The following is a 19,295-nucleotide window of genomic DNA, read 5'->3' as shown; positions in this document are numbered from 1 at the left end:
CACACTGGTTAGATAACGTTTGATAGTAGCTTATCTTCAGCAGCTGTATTTAAAACAAGTTCTGAAATATTTAGCAATTAAATCCTAGAATGACTTTCTTACTGGTAATATCTCAAAGGTCACCATATATTAAACGCTATCGGTGTTAGTTTTATGTGTTACTTTCCTCTTCTTATTTAGATGGAGCACATTTTTTAGCGCCTGGCATGCACTCGCTGGCCATTTTATTAGGTACACCTTGCTAGTAAGTCTCCCAGTCCACCACATCCCAAAGTTGAATTGAACTTTGCGACACGGTGCATTGTACTGGAAGTAGCCGTCTGGAGACGAATCCATGCTTTTCGTGTTCTTTATGCCAAATGCTGATCCTAACATCTGAAAATGGCAGCAGAAATCAAGACCCATCAGACCAGACAGCATTTCTGCTGTCCAGTTTTCGTGAGCCTATGTGAATTTTACCCTAATTGTCTTGTTCTTATCTAAAAGGAATGGCACCCAGTGAGGTCTTCTGCTGCTATAGCACATCTGATTCAAGCTTCAGCATGCTGTGCATAAGGTGCTCATCTGCATACCTTTGTTTTAACAAGTGGCTATTTGATTTAATTTTGCTGTCCTGTCAGCTCAAAGCAGTCTCATCATTCTTTGACCTGTGATATCAACAAAGTACTTTTAGCCAGAGAACTCGAAACTCACTGGATATTTTCCTTTTTATCCGGCGCATTCTCTATAACCCTTACACATGGCTGTGTTTTTGAAAATTCCAGTAGATCAACAGTTTTTGAAATACTCAGATCAGCGCATCTGATACCAGCAACCATGCCAAGTCAGTTAAATCACCTTTCTTCTCCTTTCTGATGCTCAGTTTGAATTTCAGCAGGTCATCTTGGCTATGTCCACAGAGCACTGAGTGGCTGCCATGTGACTGGCTGAGACTGGTTGGGATATTTGCATGAATATGCAGCTGAACAGGTATACTTAACAAAACACATGGTGAGTGTGTGTTGCAAATAATTTTCTATGTGTAGATCATATTTGTCATACCTGTTACAGAGGTCAAATACTAAAGTCAAGTAAATGTAGTGGAGTAAAAAGTACAGCATTTTTCTCTGAAATGCTGTTGAGTAGAAGTAAAATACTTCTAAAATGACATAAAAGCAGATTTGTATCTACTTATAGCAGAATATAACTTATTCTGCTTACTGTTATTTACCACAGTGAATACCGGTGTTTAAAAAGTAAAGCAGTGGTGAAAATGTAAAATATAGTTTCCTAAACTTTTACTGAAAGTTTGCTTAAGCTTATATGTTAGCTTAGAAAGCAAGGCTGTTTGCAAAAGCAAAGAAAAAGACTCTCTGACACCTCAAATAGCCTTAAAATAGGAACACGTACTGAGCTGGCTGACTCAAGGCATTTAAAACTGAAGTCCAATGTTTCAGTGTCTCAAACCTTTGACCTTTATTACCCACCAGATAAGATTTATAATAATTTAGTAGATCATGTTAAAACATGTGCAAGATTCCGTTTTGAGTGGGTTGATCAAATGACTCGCAGACGATTACCTGATTAATTCCCTTTACTGTGCTGCTTTAGTGTCTGTCCTGGACCACAACACGCCAGATCTTTCTGTTAATGCAAAAGCAAGGGCATAATGTGTATGATTATAACTAATGTTGACAAATATAATGTGAATCTTTAACAGAATATAACATTGTTGTTATGGTACAACTAGATATATTACAAGGCAAAGTAACCCAAGATTTCACATAAATAACAAATAAAGTCTAAGAGGGCCATTCCAGTTTACAGCATGACATATTCACACTAGGAGTGCTATGGTTTGTGATAACATAACAAAACCAAATGTCAGATCTGGTTTAGTGTAGAGAATATATTTTAAGAAGTCACAGATAGGGGCGTCATGTTGGATTCCCAATCGAATAAGCTCCTCCTACCACCCACTACAGCCTAGAAAAATGTCTCTTGGTAATAATTGCCATGGGGATGGCAGAGCCTGCCGAAGCTGGGGGCGGTTTGACTGAGGTCCATCATAGAAGTGTGAGGCGTGTTGAGCAATCACATCTTCCAAATGAAACAAAGCAAAAAAATTAAATAGAAACAGGATATATATATATATATATATATATATATATATATATATATATATATATATATATATATATATATATATATATATAAAAGCACATTATTATTGTTATTATTATTACTTTTTTTTTTTTAATTTTCATGAACAGAAAAAATTGTTTTAGTGGTTGATTGACACATTTTTCATGTATCTCTAAAATATTTCAATTTTTTCATTTTTGAAGATTTTTACCTTCAGATTACTGTGAACTATATTCCCCCACCATCTCTCTTTGCATTTCAATGCAAAGGATTAAGGCACACACATGTACAGTAATATAAAACACTAAAATGTTAATGTTATTATTAAAAAAAACTATGCCACAAATATTGATTTACTATTTTAGTGATCAAGAGTAAAATGTACCCTCAATTTCTTAGGAGACAGGAGTGAAAACTGATACAGTCTTCTGCTTCACGGTTCAATGATGCTCTTCTGCATACCTTGGTTGTAACATGTGGTTCTTTGAGTTACAGCGGCCTTCCTATCAGCTTCAAACAGTCAGACCATTGTCCTCCGACATCAATGAAACATTTTCACCCAGAGAGCTGAAGCTCACTGAATATTTGATCGTTTTTGGACTCTCTGTAAACCCTACAAATGGGTGTGTTTCTGAAATTCGGTTTGAACTTCAGCTGGTCATCTTAATCATGTCTACACACCTAAATGCACTGAGTTGCTGCCCTGTGAGTGATTGATTAGATATTTGAGTTAACATGTAATTGAACAACCGTACTCAATTAAGTGGCCAGCAAGAGTATATTGCACTTATACCAATATTTTGGCAGAAACCCCACATTGTAGGTTAAATTATGCGAATGCATCCAAAATATTTTACAAACATAGAAACTCTTTATTACAACAGTATCTCTCGCTTTAGCTTCAGCTGTGTTTTTTTTAACACATTCATATCATTGTACAGTGGAAGTCATTCTTTATCTTCACCACAGCTTAAAAAACAATCTCCGAACAAGTCAAAACAGAACCTAACACAAACATTCAACATCATTCACAGTTTGAGATATTTAGACGTGATAAAAAGAAGGTGTCAAGTTGGCCTTGTCACTAAAACACCCCCTGAAAAAATATCTTAAAAACCCTGTTTCCACAATACATAAGAAAGCCTCTTTATTTTAATCAGTCATTTTCACACGTCTCCCTCTAACAGTTCGCTATAAAATACAATTTCAGCTCATAGTTAAGCTGCAAAACCAAGTCTTTTAAAAACCTCAAGCAAATTCTGTCTGCTCTGTTCTTCCCACAACATTAAAGTAGTGTGCAGGGGTCGTATTAGACAGTGAAATATTGTTTCCTGCACTGAGGTACTTAAAAACAAAACCCTGAAGAGAATCAGGGTAGTAAAAAGAAAACAATCCACATGTATTCTCCTTAAAATCTCACAGCGGAAAAACACAAAGAAGGCAGTTACTGCACTTGTCAAAATACATTGGCCTCCTTGTCATCACTTCTTTTACAAATACCTAAACTCATCATTTAAAAAATGCTTGTGTTGACTGACATACACAACCAAACCTTACACAATTTTACTGAACATAACTTAGAGTTTAGTACATTAAACAATGTAGAGAACAGAATCATCATTCAATTTTTAGCAGTGCATCAAGCGAATGCTGATTTATTAATTTTTTTAAGATCTAAATTTATATCCAAAGACATTGATAGATACATCACATGGCAGGAAGCGGGGGTAACCCTAAACATCGTAGTTACATCGTAAAGCACCAAGGAAAGTTTGTCTGTAAACAGCTTGTACCAAATCCATGAGCAGTCAGGCCACAATATGTACACATCTAATGTAATCGAATTGGCTTAAAGCTGCCATTGTCACTGACAAAACTCCAAACTATTGTTCAATATGATGTTTTTATTGCTGTGTTTTTTAACATTACTTTTCTTGCAGTAATGTTTAAAATGACTTGCTGAAGTCTTGTAAAAAAAACCAAAAAAACCAACAAAACTTTTTAATCTTCGTATTCGTATACTAGGGTAATTTTTCTGGTAGCAAGATGTAACTGCATAATATTAAAGTAATGATTTCAGAGGGAGCCAGTGTATTTAAGCAAGTGTTTCTTAATTTGAGATGAAAAGAAATTCCTCAAAAATATTTTACTGCCAAAACGTCAGAGACTCAAACACCAAATTAATGTTTATTTTCATCTATTAAAAAAGCTTAAACAACATAAATAGCAATTCAGTGAGTCATTTACTGTACAGGGCTGAGCCGAAGGCCAAAATACAGCCTTTTATTTTCTTTTTTTTAAATAAAGCAGTAACTTCCCTGTTCGCAAGCAAAAGTTTGTACATCTGCATTTAACTGTTCAACCATGATTGTTTTCAAAAACAAGGATGAAAACTGATGAGGCAAAGTGCAGTGATCCAAAGATACAATTATTAGTCTTTAAAATGAATTTAGCTACCTGGTGGACAGCTTTCAAGAAAAAAATAGAGACACGTGTTTTCCTGAAAGACTGTGTTTCTTTGAACGTATTTTTCAAAATATAGAGACATTGAAAAGTCAGCTGTCTGTATATATATGGTTGTTTTTCGCCTGTTCAATCTCAATAAACTCTGAAGTCTCCTCTGCAATTTGTCCTGGGATACGGAAATCAATGGGTATGGCATGTGCCGGCTCGGCTGGCTGTGACTGAGCCACAGGGCAGCAGGCCTCACCCTTAGGACTGGAAGTGCTGTGAGAGTTTTGAGGATCCAAGTTGCAGCCGGTGCCCTGAAGAAACTGAAGGAAATTTTCCTCTATGGATCCTTCACGGCTGGGCAGTCTGTCCTCCACCTCGATCCCCGCTCGACGAAACAGGCAAGGCAGATGCTTGCCCAGCTCCTCTCGGATCTGTCTGTTCAGACAGCCGTAGAAGAAGGGATTGGAGGTGAAGCAGAAGTAGCCAATCCAGGTGACCACTTCCTCCAGAGAGGCCAGTGTGGCTGGAGGGCTGGCAGCCAGTGCTGAATACAGGTGGAAAGTAAAGTAGGGCAGCCAGCAACAAAGGAATTGCCCACCCACTGCTGCCAACACTGCTGCAGCCTTCCCTCCTCCAAAAGGGCGTTGTGGAGTTCCTCTGCCAGTTCCAGTACCTGTCCCGGAGCTCGTAACCATTGTAGAACGGCTGCTGAGTGACTCTGACCGCTGGCGGCGAGGTGTGTCCATCCACGTGGGCAGTGGGCCGTGGTGCATGGCAGCCACCCGGGCCACTTTAAACATGTTGCAGTAGACAACGAGAATCACCAGCAGTGGGCACAGAAAATACACCAGAGTGAAGAGGACCATGAAGGCCAAACGGTTTGACCCTCCCCCTGTCCAGTGCAGTGAGCAGCGCCTGTGACCCTGAGCCGGGGGAGGTGGCACGGCACCGCCACCCCCTCCCTCAACCCCGCTACTCTCCAAAAGAGGAGTTTTTCCACCCTGCAGGAACCAAGCGAGCAGTGGCAGAGCAGACATGGCCAGAGCTTTTACCCATATCCCTACAAGCACCGAAGCTACCAGGCCAATGGTCATCTTCACTTCATAACGCATCGGATGTATGATGTAGTAATAACGCTCCACATTGATGACAGAGATAGAGAGGATGGCAGCACTGACTAGGCACACACTGAGAAAGAGGTAGCTCCTGCACAGGGCCTCCCCGAAGAAGGCGCGGCTCGAGAGCATGCCAAGGGGCATCAGCACCAGGGCTGCCAGAAGGTCCACCACGCACAGGTGGAAGACAAAGGCAAACTTGTGGAGCTGCGGGGCCTTGGCAATGACCGCCATGACAGCGACATTACCCACCACAGCCAACAGATCCATGAGCAGCATCGCCAGTAGGGCTAGCGACTGGGACAGAGCCCAGCCTTCAGGCAGAGAGGAGGCAGACATGTTGGATGTGGGCTGTGGAGGTGTGTGGGAGGAGTTCCACATTGGCTCCATTGAAGGGTGGGACGAGGCAGGCGGGCAGAGTCAGTCACAGGCCCATCACCCATCCTTCAAAGAAAGGGAAATGTGGCCAGAAAACAGTGACTTGAAAATGAGGTAAAAAGCTGCCCCGTAGTCCAGAAGATGTTGCTGTGATGTCAGGAAGTTTAGATGTTTTGAATCCTTTCCATTAAAAAGCCTTCTTGTCTTTCATCAGTCACAGACCCACCCTACAATAAGAAGAAGAAGAAGAAGAGAGGGTAAATATCTGTGAGTGGATGTTTGCCTGTGTGTGTACTGTGTCATGAGAGACCTCTAATTTGCAAATATCAGTTATATGAACTCATCCTTCCATGGTGAGTTTCCCTTTTTGCCCCAGCTACCATCAAAATTAATTCACTTAGATGAAGTTTTATAAAAATCCTCCTTAGCTTCTGAAATCTCCGTTAAAGCGATCTTGCTGATAAGGTAATTCAAAGCCACCCCTCAAACCAATTAACTCTATTAGATATTCATTATTCAAGGCATGGACATTTGACACCTTTTTTAGCAACATGCTGCAGGAACTGAGTAAGTAAAAAGAATGAAAAATGAGAAGTCATCATGCAGTAGAGTTAGGCCACGTCTAAAACCAAATAATAATACTGAAAAAAATGCGTATTTATTATCAGAATAACTCTAAGGGAAAAAATTGGAGAGCAGTTTAATTTTTAAGAATATATTACAGCAAAGAAGGTCAACGATAAATCCAGACTTATTCTTCCCGGGCAGCAACAGCAGGAAGGTATAAATACTTTTCAAGCACACATCCTGTCTGTACATGAGCTAATTCACCAAAACCAGTACTATCACTGACTAGTTAATAGGCCTTTTCCATCACATCTACAACTGCCATGAGAGCACTCGCTTGCCTCAAAGATATATGCATATTTTGTGGTTAACCTGCATATTTATGACTACCTTTTCTAGCCCAAAAAAACCAAAACCTAGCCACAGACTCTGAGAGGCCTGTATGTAGGTCTGTGATTGTACAGAGGGTGATGTCTTCCACTGAGGAAGCCCTGATCATTTAGAATGAGTTAATTTAATGTTCCAAATAGAAATTCTAAGGATGTTCACAGGTTGAGCAGGCTGTTAGCATGTTACCTGTGCCATATAAAGGAAACCATGCTGCCTGCTGATATGAATTCTGTCTGCCACAGATGTGACGTTTACAGTCACAGTAATCCACGTTCAAGTAAATACTGAGCTCTAACCTCTCTCATCGCCTATGAATGACTGCCCACACTGAGCAACGTCTGTATACCACACATAAGGGTACAGTCAATTCACTTTAACCCTCCTGCCTGGTTTGGCCATTCCTTTCCCTTCCACCTGCTCGTTTATGTTTTAATTATTAATGCATTACACCCATTTTAATAATAAGCAAGGCTCTTATTCTGTATATCAGAATGTAGCTTAAATGAATTTGTTGCAGTCAGCGCTACACAACGAGCAGATTACAGGAGGCGTGAGAGAACAAGCGAGGAGAATGTGGTGAGGATCGGGGAGTGTGATGGGAAGACACAGAAAGAAAAAGGCAGAGAGCATAATATACCTGAATCAGAGTATTTCCTGATGCAGCTGTCTGCTGCTTTGGGGTTTGAGGATGGAATCCTGGTTTAGCTCCTACTGCTGAGGTACACAGTGGAAATCAATCACTGTACCTTAAAAAATGCTGCTGAGGTACTTCCCACTGTAACAGCCTGTTTCTTTCTCCATCCCTTGATCTGCCTAGTGCATCCTTCTCCCTAGCTGACAACAGCTGTGGCAGCAGAGATTTCTCTGAAACGATGCTGATGTAAATGCTTGCAAAGACACCAGCTCACTCTCTGCCTTCCCCCTCCACTCACACACATTGCAGAGATGGAGCAGGAGGCAGTGAGAAACAGGACCAGAGCTGCTGTCTCCACAGGGTCCTAATGTCCTTACCGTCATCTCAATCTGAGTCTTCAAAAATGAAGGAATGCCACTGCAGCAGCGTTATAAATTTCTTTTAAATAACGAGTGCTTTAGTGTGTCTCAGCCGGGTTGTCACAAAGTTGGTAAAGATGGTCTTCAAAGGATAACAGCAGTCACTTTGGCAGTCCTCTGACTTCACATTCAACCACACAGGGAGCTTAAATATTAGCTTTATTTAAAGGGTAGCTCAACTTCCTATGTTAAATTTACTGCAGCAACAGTCAGAAAGCCGCTTTGCTAACTGTACATGTTCCCTAAATAATGTACAGAGCAAAATCCATTCACTGCTGATGTGTAATTTTTGCTTGCTGTGTGACATGATGGTTACTTTGCTACACCCTGACTGCTCCAGATGAAGCACAGCTGAGCTTCACATTTTTAAAAGTTGCCCTCTGCTGGGGATTTAGAAGGGGGAAAACATGTCACCTTTCCTGACAGGAAACCTACTGTCACCTACCACTAGCATACCAAAAATATTGTTTGTGTGTTTCCAAACTCCTACCTTGGAAAATACGATTCTCAAATAACCTGTTAAGGTTCATAAATCTTTGCTCATGCTCCTCCCTCTCATATCCCGCCCCCTATTTCTCCTTCCTCTTCCAGTTGATTTACTGTTGTCAGCCTGTAGTGTTTCAGTTTGTTATTCTACAGATTAAAGCGCCTTCCAGTCTAAGATTTGCTGAGACATTGAAGGATTGATTAGGCCAGGCCTCAGCCTCCATCCATCCCAGCTTCTCAAACTGGGACTCCTGTTGCCACGGTGATCTTTTTCACATGGAGTCCATCCTCACTGCTCTGTCTGCTGAGGACAATGAAATCTGGGCTATTATGGATAAGGCTACTCTACTGAAGGAGTGGGCATAAAGCTGCTGAGTTCTGGGGTGTTTTTCATTTGCATTTGTAAGGTTTCCCATAATTACACACATAACATTTGCATTTCATGGAAATTATGTCTTCTTTGACCATTAAAAAGCATGTTTTAATTTGCAGCACCTCTCATGCATTTTTAGATTAAACTAGTTGTTCACTAATAGCTCTATTATGATAACGCCACTGCTTTAGTTGCTGTGAGAATTGAGGTTTTCTAGTTTATTGCTCCCATCCTCCATATCAGTGTATTTATTGCACTATGGCAAGTAGAAGATGCTGAGAGTGGAGTGGTGTCACCCACTTTAAAAAGAGCAAATAGTATTTATTGCTACACCATCTGTCACTGCAGTTGTTTGATTCATTTCTAACCAAAGCACCTTTTTTTTTTTTTGAAGATTTGTGAATTGAGTTATTGTGTTTTTACAGCATTACAAATTTGCAGATTTTAAATATGTTGGACCTGTGGCCTGAGGAATTCTCCATTTCACCAAGAAACTGCTGCTGACAGATTCCCATACAGGTGGCTACGGTAAGAAGTTTGGCATCATTTACAGCTCCGTGCTCATCACTGTGCCAGGATGTGTAAAAAAAAAAAAAAAAAAGCTATTTTTTGTCCTTTGGCCTCACAACTCAAATGCAAACATGATAAATCACAGTAGCATCATTTTCTGTATGTTACATAACTGAGTGATTATACGTTAATCGCCACCATCATCATCAGCTTCTTTCAGCCAATGCTTGAAAAACAAGAACAAGCAGAACATACAGAACATAAGGAAACATGACCAGTTTTTGGTGGAGGGATTTAATAGACAGCATTTACTACTGTTGTCATGGCGAAGATGTATCAAGCTGCCTGGTAGCGCTGAGGAAGGATGCGAAATGTACACATGCTTGTGTAACGCACAGCACTTCTCAAACACTACACATGAGTGAATCCACATTGCAGGTATGCGGTGTGGATGTGTGCACTGTGCGAGTGAAACTGTCTGCTTGAATCTGTATTCAGGCATGTTCACCTGAGTGTGTGTGTCTGTGTGTGTGTGTGTGAGAGAGAGAGAGAGAGAGAGAGAGAGAGCGTGCATATCATGTGTTGACTCACGACAAAAATAGCAGAGTCTTGCTTGGCCGGCAGCACCAATCACTGCCACCACAAATACAATGGTTTCCATGGCAACCTTGAAAAATAGACTCCACATTCGCACTCAGAAATAGCAAAGGACGCTTGCAATGACCCCAGAGAGCCCCTACTGCCAATAATAACCACTGATAGATATGAATGCGCAAATAACAGCAGCACTCAGAAATTGAAAAAAAAAAAAATCCTTCCATTACATTTACCAAAGCATAATTACCGCTGCCTACACAAACAATCAGCTCAAATCCAAACGCACTTTTTGTAGGGGTGCACCAAGGCACGGGCAAACATTAACCTGCACCGTGTTGATAACATCAAAGCAAGAGAACAAAACGACTGTTGAGGCGAGCTGCACAATACCTGAGTGAAGGATACAGAGTCTTTACAAATGTCTAACAAGCGTCTGTCATGTCACATTTTCAGATGGCTTGTAGAAGTCAAAATGTGTTGGAGTGTTGCAGAAAAAGACTTAAGTGCTGACTGAATGTTGCCTTGGAGACTCTTGGGGAGGAAGGTTTATATCAGAGCAGACAGTCAAACATATTAGGATGCAGGGATTTTTTTTCTACACCCCCTGGGAGCTAAACAGCAAACATTTCCACTAAATTTAGTAAATATTGAATTACTACCAGGCAGGTTCTGGAGCTGCTATAATGCAGAGACACAGATTGACTTACTTTGCCATGTGCAGTATGTTTTTTGGGTTGTTTTTTTTTTAATATGTTGAAGATGTAGCTCTCTCTTTTATTACTATACTGTAATCAGAAAGTTTAGCATAAACACCTACATGACGCCAGACCACCAACCTATGACTCTCTCCCCCACCGATGTAGGAGCGGTGCTGAGCAGGATCAATGTCCACAAGGCTGCAGGCCCTGATGGCATCCCCGGGCGTGTTCTCAGAGCGTGTTCTGGGGAGCTTGCAGGAGTGCTCACAGACATATTCAATCTGTCCTTGGCCCACGCTGTGGTACCGGCCTGCTTCAAATCCACCTCCATCGTCCCGATACCCAAAAACTCCAACCCATCTTGCCTCAATGATTACCGCCCAGTAGCACTCACCCCCATCATCACTAAGTGCTTAGAGCGACTGGTCCTAGCACACTTCAAATCCTGTCTCCCCCCCACCCTGGACCCCCACCAATTCGCATACCGCCGGAACAGGAGCACAGAGGATGCAGTCTCCATCGCAATGCACTCTGTCCTCTCACACCTGGACAACAACAACACCTACGCCAGAATGCTGTTTATAGACTTCAGTTCAGCATTCAATACAATCCACCCCTCACAACTCATCAGGAAACTGACAGACCTGGGTATCAGTTCCCTCATCTGCAAATGGTTACTGGACTTCCTGACCAACCGCCCCCAACATGTCCGGCTGGATAACCGCTGCTCATCTACCATCACAATGAACACCGGTGTACCACAAGGCTGTGTGATGAGCCCTTTCCTCTACTCCCTCTTCACCCACGACTGCAGACCTGCTGATGGTTCCAACACCATCATTAAGTTTGCAGATGACACCACGGTGATTGGCCTCATCAGTGACAACGATGAGGCCGCCTACAGGGAGGAGGTGGATCGTCTGGCTGAGTGGTGCGACAGAAACAACCTGCTGCTTAACACCGAGAAGACCAAGGAGCTCATCGTGGACTACAGGAGGAATGCTGACCCACATCCACCCATCCACATTAAGGGGACGGCTGTGGAGCGTGTGAGCAGCTTCAAGTTCCTGGGAGTCCACATCTCCGAGGATCTCACCTGGACGACCAACTGCTCCAAGCTGGTCAAGAAGGCTCACCAGCGCCTCTTCTTCTTGAGGACTCTGAGGAAGAACCACCTGTCCTCAGACATCCTGGTGAACTCCTATCGCTGCACCATCGAGAGCATCCTGACCAACTGCATAACAGTCTGGTACGGGAACTGCTCTGCCTCGGACCGGAAGGCGTTGCAGAGGGTCGTGAAAACTGCCCAGCGCATCGCCGGAGCACCACTTCCTGCCATAAAAGACATCTACAGGAAGCGGTGTCTGAAAAGGGCTGGGAAAATCATCAAAGACCCCAGTCACCCATCACATGGACTCTTCACCCTCCTGCCCTCTGGGAGGCGCCACAGGAGCCTCCGGACTAAGACCACCAGGTACCGGAACAGCTTCTTCCCCACAGCTGTCAGACTCCTGAACTCTGCCTCCTGACATCTGACCCACGTTAAACTCATGGACTGAACATACACACACCCACAATGGACAACTGTACCCTCAAACACAATAATAACATGGACTGAACCACCACTCACAACCACTAGCACTTTATATAGCCTCTGTAGAAACTATCTACACCCTCACTTATCTTAACTGCACTACTGTATAGCTCTGTGTAAATAATCATTCTGTACATTCGATAATCTTTAATCCTACAACTGTTTACAACTTGCATAGTTCCCATTTCTGTATAGCTGTATATCCCAGATTCTGTAAAGTTATTTATTTCATATTCTGTATAGTTTTTCATATTTATATCCTGTTCATATCCTGTACATAGCTTGTACTCACTACAGCCTGTACATACTTATAGTTATAGAATATTCACAACATACTTCATACCGTGTACATTATAACATACCATAATAGACCCATATCTGTAATATACTCACATATCTATATTATTGCTAATATATATTGTAATATATCTATATCACTAAAGCACTTCTGGATGGATGCAAACTGCATTTCGTTGCCCTGTACCTGTGCATGTGCAATGACAATAAAGTTGAATTCTATTCTATTCTATTCTATTCTATTCTACATGTGCCTCTGGTGGTGTCAAATTTACTAGCTACATTTATTTATTTATTTTCTGTGCGCTGTAAACGGCCTCTGAACACTATGCATGTTTGTATACATGAACACTTGTAGCCAGTGCATTTACCAGTTGTGCATATTTCCTACTTTACAGGTAAAACAGATCAATGATAATTTTCTTTATTGATATGTTGATCTGTTACACAATCAGTACTTACATATGTGTGTGTGGGTGTGTTTGCTCAATGTAAGACGTAAGAGCGTCAGCGCTTCGCCCTGCATAGAGGAAAGCAAGGTCACAATCAGTTTTACTGATGGGGTATTGTCAACACCCTGCCGGGCAGGCAGGCAGGCAAGCGACGTGAGCACCTAAGTTTTTATAAATGTGATAAGTGGAGAATGAGGCGAAGTAGGAGCTTCAAATTGCTACCATAGGTGAGTCTACTAAAATTACTGGATGACTTCAAATCTCAGTGCCCTTGGCCTCGGGGTCAGAGTAGGTTTTCTAAAAATCTTCTAAATGCAATAACTTGAGAACAAAGCAACATAGGATTTTGAAATTGATGCCTTGTTGTGTATACTAGGGGGCTGAGGGGGAGCACAGGTGGTCAGCAGTATTTTTCATATATACTATAAGCCATACGTTGTTGGGCTTACTTTTTTACTTTATACTTCCAGGCCACTACTTTCAGGTAGAAATATTGTGTGTTTTTAAATGTGCAAGACTTTTTCAAAGCTACTTTTACACACAAGCATATAGTTTCTAAAATATATTTTTTCCAGGTTAAATTTGACAGTATACACTGGCTGGCCGCTTCATTAGTTTTGCTGGTATTCGGTCGGACTCCCCTCTCACTTTCAGAAGTGCCTTTATTCTTAATGGCACAGATTCAACAAGGTGCTGGAAACACTCAGAGATTTTGGTCCATGTTGACTTGATAGCATCACAGAGTGGCTGCCGATTTGTCAGCTGCACATCCACGATGCAAATCTCGTGTTTTTAACCACAGCCCAACATGTCTATATTGGATTAAGATTTAATGACTGTGGAAGCTGTTAGAGGACAGTGAACTCATTGTCATCATTGAGAAACCAGTTTGAGATGATCTGAGCTTTGAGACATGGTGCATGAACCTGCTGGAAGCAATCGTCAGAAAATGGGTACACTGTGGTCATGAAGAGGTGGACACAGTCAACAACAATACTCAAGTAGACTGAGTATTATTGAGTATTACTGAGGGGTGGATATTTAAGTTACTGTTCAGTTCATGTCAGCTCAAAGTAGTGGCTATTCTCCTCTAACCTCATGCAGTAGTAGAGCATTTTTACCCAGAGAACTGCTGCTCACTGGATATTTTCACTTTTCTGTAAACCCAAAAGAGCAGTTGAACAGGTGTGCCTAATGAAGTGGCCACAGAGAGTGTCCTAAGTAGTCAAAATGAGCCATTTAGTTACAAAATGCATTTGTTTGTCTGTTCACACAGATCTTCATGAGCTTTCTGGAAGAGGCAGAGCAGCTGAGTTATTTGTGTAACGGGTGAGCAGAGCTGAAAAGTTATACAAGAAAGCACATGTGCTTCTTCGAGCAGGGCCTGAACATGCTGCTTGCACCAGATGGTGGCAGTATGTCCACTGTATTGTGCATTGTATTATCAGTGGTTGCCGGCTGCATACATTTTGAACAGTGAGCAGTAATATCTCAAATAATGATAGAAAGAAACCATATTAACAGTAACCATCAAGTAAAACCACAAAAGCTTTTATGCATCTTTGCATCCACCGGAAGGCTATTCGTCATTCTTCCAAAGAAATTCAATCATTTGGTGGTTTGATGATGGAGATGGAGAGATGATGGAGGGCTGTCTAACACAATGGGACAAAATCTTAAACAGATTAACATGATATCCATGCTCATCAAACCTTTCAGTGATCCCTGATGCTCAGGACTACTTACAGTGAATTTATGTGCAGTGATCCCTCTTTTTAAAGGGGCAAGCAAACTCAAACAACCTCAGCATAACGTCCCCCATCGCATAACAGAGCCACAGAGTTAATTCACTGAAGGGTTCAAGATTTTTTCTTTAATTTGCCTCTGCTTCTTCTTACTAACCTGTACTTGACACAGGTTACTCTGGTTTAATTTTATTCTTTCTCAGGCTGTGAACGACTTCAAATGTTTAGTAAATCAGCCAAATCTGTCACCATGGATTCCTTAATAAGGAAAATAGTCATCGGTGACTCATGTGATCCTACAAAGAACACCACAAGCACAAATCTGTCCTAAAATATATCCCAGCTAAGACTGTGGAAGTGGCAGGACACACCCTGGACACAACAGGGCAAACAGAGAGGCAGAAGTCAATGCAATGTGTGCATTCAATCCAATGGACAGTTTACCTAACAGTGAAGCATGAGAAGGCAACCAGAAGTCAGAGCAACCACAGGAGAGAAACATAGGTACAAGGAAAACATGAAGACCTTGTCTAACAAGCAAGAGCTGAGCAACAGGTTCAAACCCAGAGCCTTTCTTTATTTCTTTTTTTACTTGAAAACACACATTTCAGAAATATTTACACACCAGAGCAAAAGACAAGAGTGTCTAAGGTTGTAGGACATATCCTTTGGGCATCAGGATACAAAATGTTAGTGTCAATTCATCAGGCAAGCTTTTGAAAAACATGTCTCGTGTCTTGCAAGGACATACATTCCCTTTATTTTCCACACCGTGGGCTGGTTTAGATACTCCCTGCGACCACTGCCCTGAAGCTGCACTTTAGTTATAATTTACAGGAGAACTTAAACCTCATGACCCTCCACCAGGCTGTGGCCTGAATCACCCTTGCCGTCTGATACTTCCTTATAGAATTCACATGAGGCTGAAGAGCTTGAAGAGTTTGGTGGGATGAGGAGAAGTGAGTTTACATGACTCGCTAGGGCACAATAAACAGCGGGCTCATTCACTGGAAAGAATGAGTATCTATAGTATAGTGAGGTATTTGTGTTTATTCTGAAGACTAGCTTTGTGGATGGATAAGGATGTCAGTTTGCAACATTTTTATTGCATTTAAATCTAGTGCCGGTCTCTTAATATTTGCGACAAAAAGAACAGACCACCTCCAAACCCAGTTTTTTTACCGGAGGTGTCAAACTTTAACTCTTTGTTCAATAAAGATGATATTTGTGACCCTCACATACCCTTTGTGACAAGTTTTAACATGTCAGCATATATCAATAAAGATGTGGTTTGATGACCATTAGAGTAGGTTCTGGGTTTTTCCCAGGGTAGTCTAAGTAAGCTGTGTGGGCAGCAGTGTTGGGTAAGTTACTTTAAATTAGTAACTTAGTTACATTAATAGTTACTTCTATCAAAAGTAACTCAGTTACTTCAAGTTACTCGTTACTTTCAAAGTAACTAGTTACTAGGGAAAGTAACTTTGGTTTTACTCAGAATTCTCTTGTTAATGTGTTTCTTCCATAACGTTGCCAGTCTTCTAGCTTGCTTACTTGCCACAGTGCACTGTGCCACCTACCAATAGAAAGGAAAAAATAATGTGCACATTTCCACGAGAGAAATCCCACGCCTGGACCGTTGTTGACCGCCGCCATGATTCTAGCCTACGTCACAACGTCATGTGCGCTTTTTACATCCAACACAAAAACTGCAGTCGTGGTGCTTTCGATTGTACTCAGAACTCGGAAATTCTGCTTCTGAATAGGAAGATGTAGGCAACACCAGACTGCAGATGAGCTGCATACAGGGCTGGACTGGGACAAAAAAAATCGGCCTGGGCGTTTTGACTAGAGACCGGCCCACCATTATAGCAAAAATCATAAAGACTTTGAATGAAAATAAACACTGTTGTGACAGTGATGTACACTGTTTTGATGGTATATATGCATCAATCTATCAATCGTTTGTTGTAAGATTCAGATAATTATTTTTTAAAAGCTAGACATTTTAAATGAGAATAAGAAAGTATTTCCTTGTGCCCCCCTCTCCCTGTTAATGCCCTACCTGGCCCCCTGGCAACACTTTGCTAGACCCGCCCCTGCACAGTTACCAGCTGTCAGCTACCTAAAAAAGGATCCTGGTGTTATTTGTCTCTCAGAAACGGTTCATAACTTCCCTTCAACTCATTCATGTCACCTAAAAGGTAAACCTGTTTCTCCATCACAGCTCTGATGATTCAGTAAGGACATCTCCTGGTTTCATCTTCATGTTTCCCTCTCACCAGATAACCAAACCGACATCATGACCAGCAGCTTTACAGCTGTGGCTCCAGCAAACATCAGCTGATAGTAGAAATTAATATTAAATAAATTCTAACAACAGCTGATCAAGCTTAAACGTGCTGCTGTTGTTTAGCGCGACAACCGCTGTTTTCTTCTTTCTGGCGCCAAGTGGGCGATAAACAAGCAAGAGAGAAAAGCCAATCAGCTGATCATTGATCAGTTTCATGATTAAAGTAGCAACAGGAGAGGGAGGAAGAGAGAATGAGAGGAGAAGAGGCAGCTGTGCAGCAAAGACACAGAATACCTCCAGCTTTGTGTCTTTTCCATTGTAGCTGAAGTCCGGGACAAACTGTTCCTTTTCAGCTCAACACGAAACGCACAATATTTTCTCTGAATACGAGACGATTCTGTTTTTTACAGGATGGTTGGCAATTAGAAACTCAGTCATGCTAGCGAGTACCCAGTACGAAAAAGTCAGCAAAACGAAAATAAACTCCACCTAAACTTGGTTTAGATCTGACCCAGATAGACTGCAGGTCATAACTTCTTACCTGAAGTTCAGTCCACCTGACACTCGGACCGGCGGCCGCTTCGGGTCTCTGCTCCTGCCTCCCCTTTCCCTCATCCACCTCCTGGCCTCCACCACTTGCTAATGTTACTGAATCTGTGGATTCACCACACGAAGTAACGAATAACGACCCTATCTAAATCCCAGTAACGATTAACGCGTTCCTAATTTTGGCATAATACCTAGTTACCGTGCTCGTTACCACAATAATAACGTAGTTACTGTAACGCGTTATTAAGTAACGTTACTTAATAACGCGTTAGTCCCAACACTGGTGGGCAGTGAGAGTTTATACCCTCACTAACTTCTGATGCACACTCACACTCAGTTAAGGTTACGCCACCACTTAAAACCAGGCACAGTGGTTTATTCTTCAAATAACAGTACTTGCTGGAGATCATTTACATATAAACACATATCTGGCGCTGCAGTCAGTATTTACAGCATCAGGACTGTGTATGAAATACACCATAGAGCCCATTTCCCCTGCAGAGAAAAGCACCACATCACTCACTGTGGCTCACAGAGGTCTGTTGAACAGTGAAATAAACTTTGTTGGGCACTAGATACACAGGCAATGTTATACACTCTCCTAGTGATGAGTATTTACACACTACTATAAAGTGGCATGCAGACCTTTTCCACAACAGACATATTGACCTGTCATGAGGTGGAAACCACAAGTTTAGTTAATAGCATCACTGATGGCACAGTCCCCTTTAAGCTATCCCAGTCAGCTGGCACAAGTAATACAAAAACCACAGAGATAAATATTGTCTTTGTTTTGAGTTACACCTGAGGTCTACCTGTGAGATCACAGCCTTGAAAATGACTGTAAATGAGGTGTGACCTCATCAAATAAGAGACCAGTTTTCAGGACTGGTTTGTCCTTTGCATGGATGTTGCAGTACAATAAAACTTCTTCAAGCAATCCATCTTAAGAAACTTTATGTGCCTCTTAATTTTCCTGCTTTATTTGACTGATTGTGCTTAATGTGTCTGTGCCTGCCTGGTGTTTACTGTAAGTCCATATGTTGTGCTGTACTCTGAACTTCCCGTATTGATTCCTATGTTACTGTACGCACATCATGTCCAGAGCTGCAGCAGTTCATCCACACAGGTACCTCGTCCTTCACCAGGATGTTAGGACAACTTTGGGGAAAGAGATTCATTATTAAAGGCATGGTAGCACTGAATGAGCCATCAAGTCAGGTTAGGTAAAAGTGAAGGAAAAAACGTACCTATTTATGTTTTTTGCCTGTTAACAAACAAACTAAAACATTCCACTAAAAATGTGTCCAAAGACAAACTTTGGAAGACCTCCAGATAACCTGGAGAACCACTGTTTTAATATCAGAAATGTTGGCTCATTGGAAGCAGAATAAAAATCAGCTTCGATAAAGATGATGAAATGTTGAAGCTTGTGTAGCCGAGCTGTCATCTCACTGCTTTCATGTTGGGTGCTTGTTTTTTGTCTTTTGAATCAGAGACTGGCCATAAGAGACAGAGAGACAGAGAGCAGGAGAGGAAATGTGGCACACATCCACCTCTGCTGTTTGCACCCCTCACATCAGATCAGCTCTCGGATATAGTTGCATTTCCTTTCCTCACCAG

The 19,295-nt window shown here is 41.7% G+C and overlaps 1 protein-coding gene across 1 annotated transcript; it reads right to left on the bottom strand.

Annotated features, from left to right (window-relative positions):
• Positions 1-2,973: 2,973 nt before the first annotated feature.
• LOC113021696 (G-protein coupled receptor 61-like) lies at positions 2,974-7,944 on the bottom strand. The gene is made up of 2 exons (XM_026166400.2): positions 7,666-7,944; positions 2,974-6,298 (listed from the first exon to the last, which is right to left on the bottom strand). Exon 2 carries the CDS (start codon positions 6,081-6,083, stop codon positions 4,680-4,682), a length of 1,404 nt encoding a protein of 467 aa, XP_026022185.1. The 5' UTR covers positions 6,084-6,298; positions 7,666-7,944; the 3' UTR covers positions 2,974-4,679.
• Positions 7,945-19,295: the final 11,351 nt, after the last annotated feature.

This window comes from Astatotilapia calliptera, chromosome 5, assembly GCF_964374335.1.
Source record: "Astatotilapia calliptera chromosome 5, fAstCal68.1, whole genome shotgun sequence".
Taxonomy (NCBI): Eukaryota; Metazoa; Chordata; class Actinopteri; order Cichliformes; family Cichlidae; genus Astatotilapia; species Astatotilapia calliptera.
This window is presented reverse-complemented; position numbering and strand designations above follow the sequence as displayed.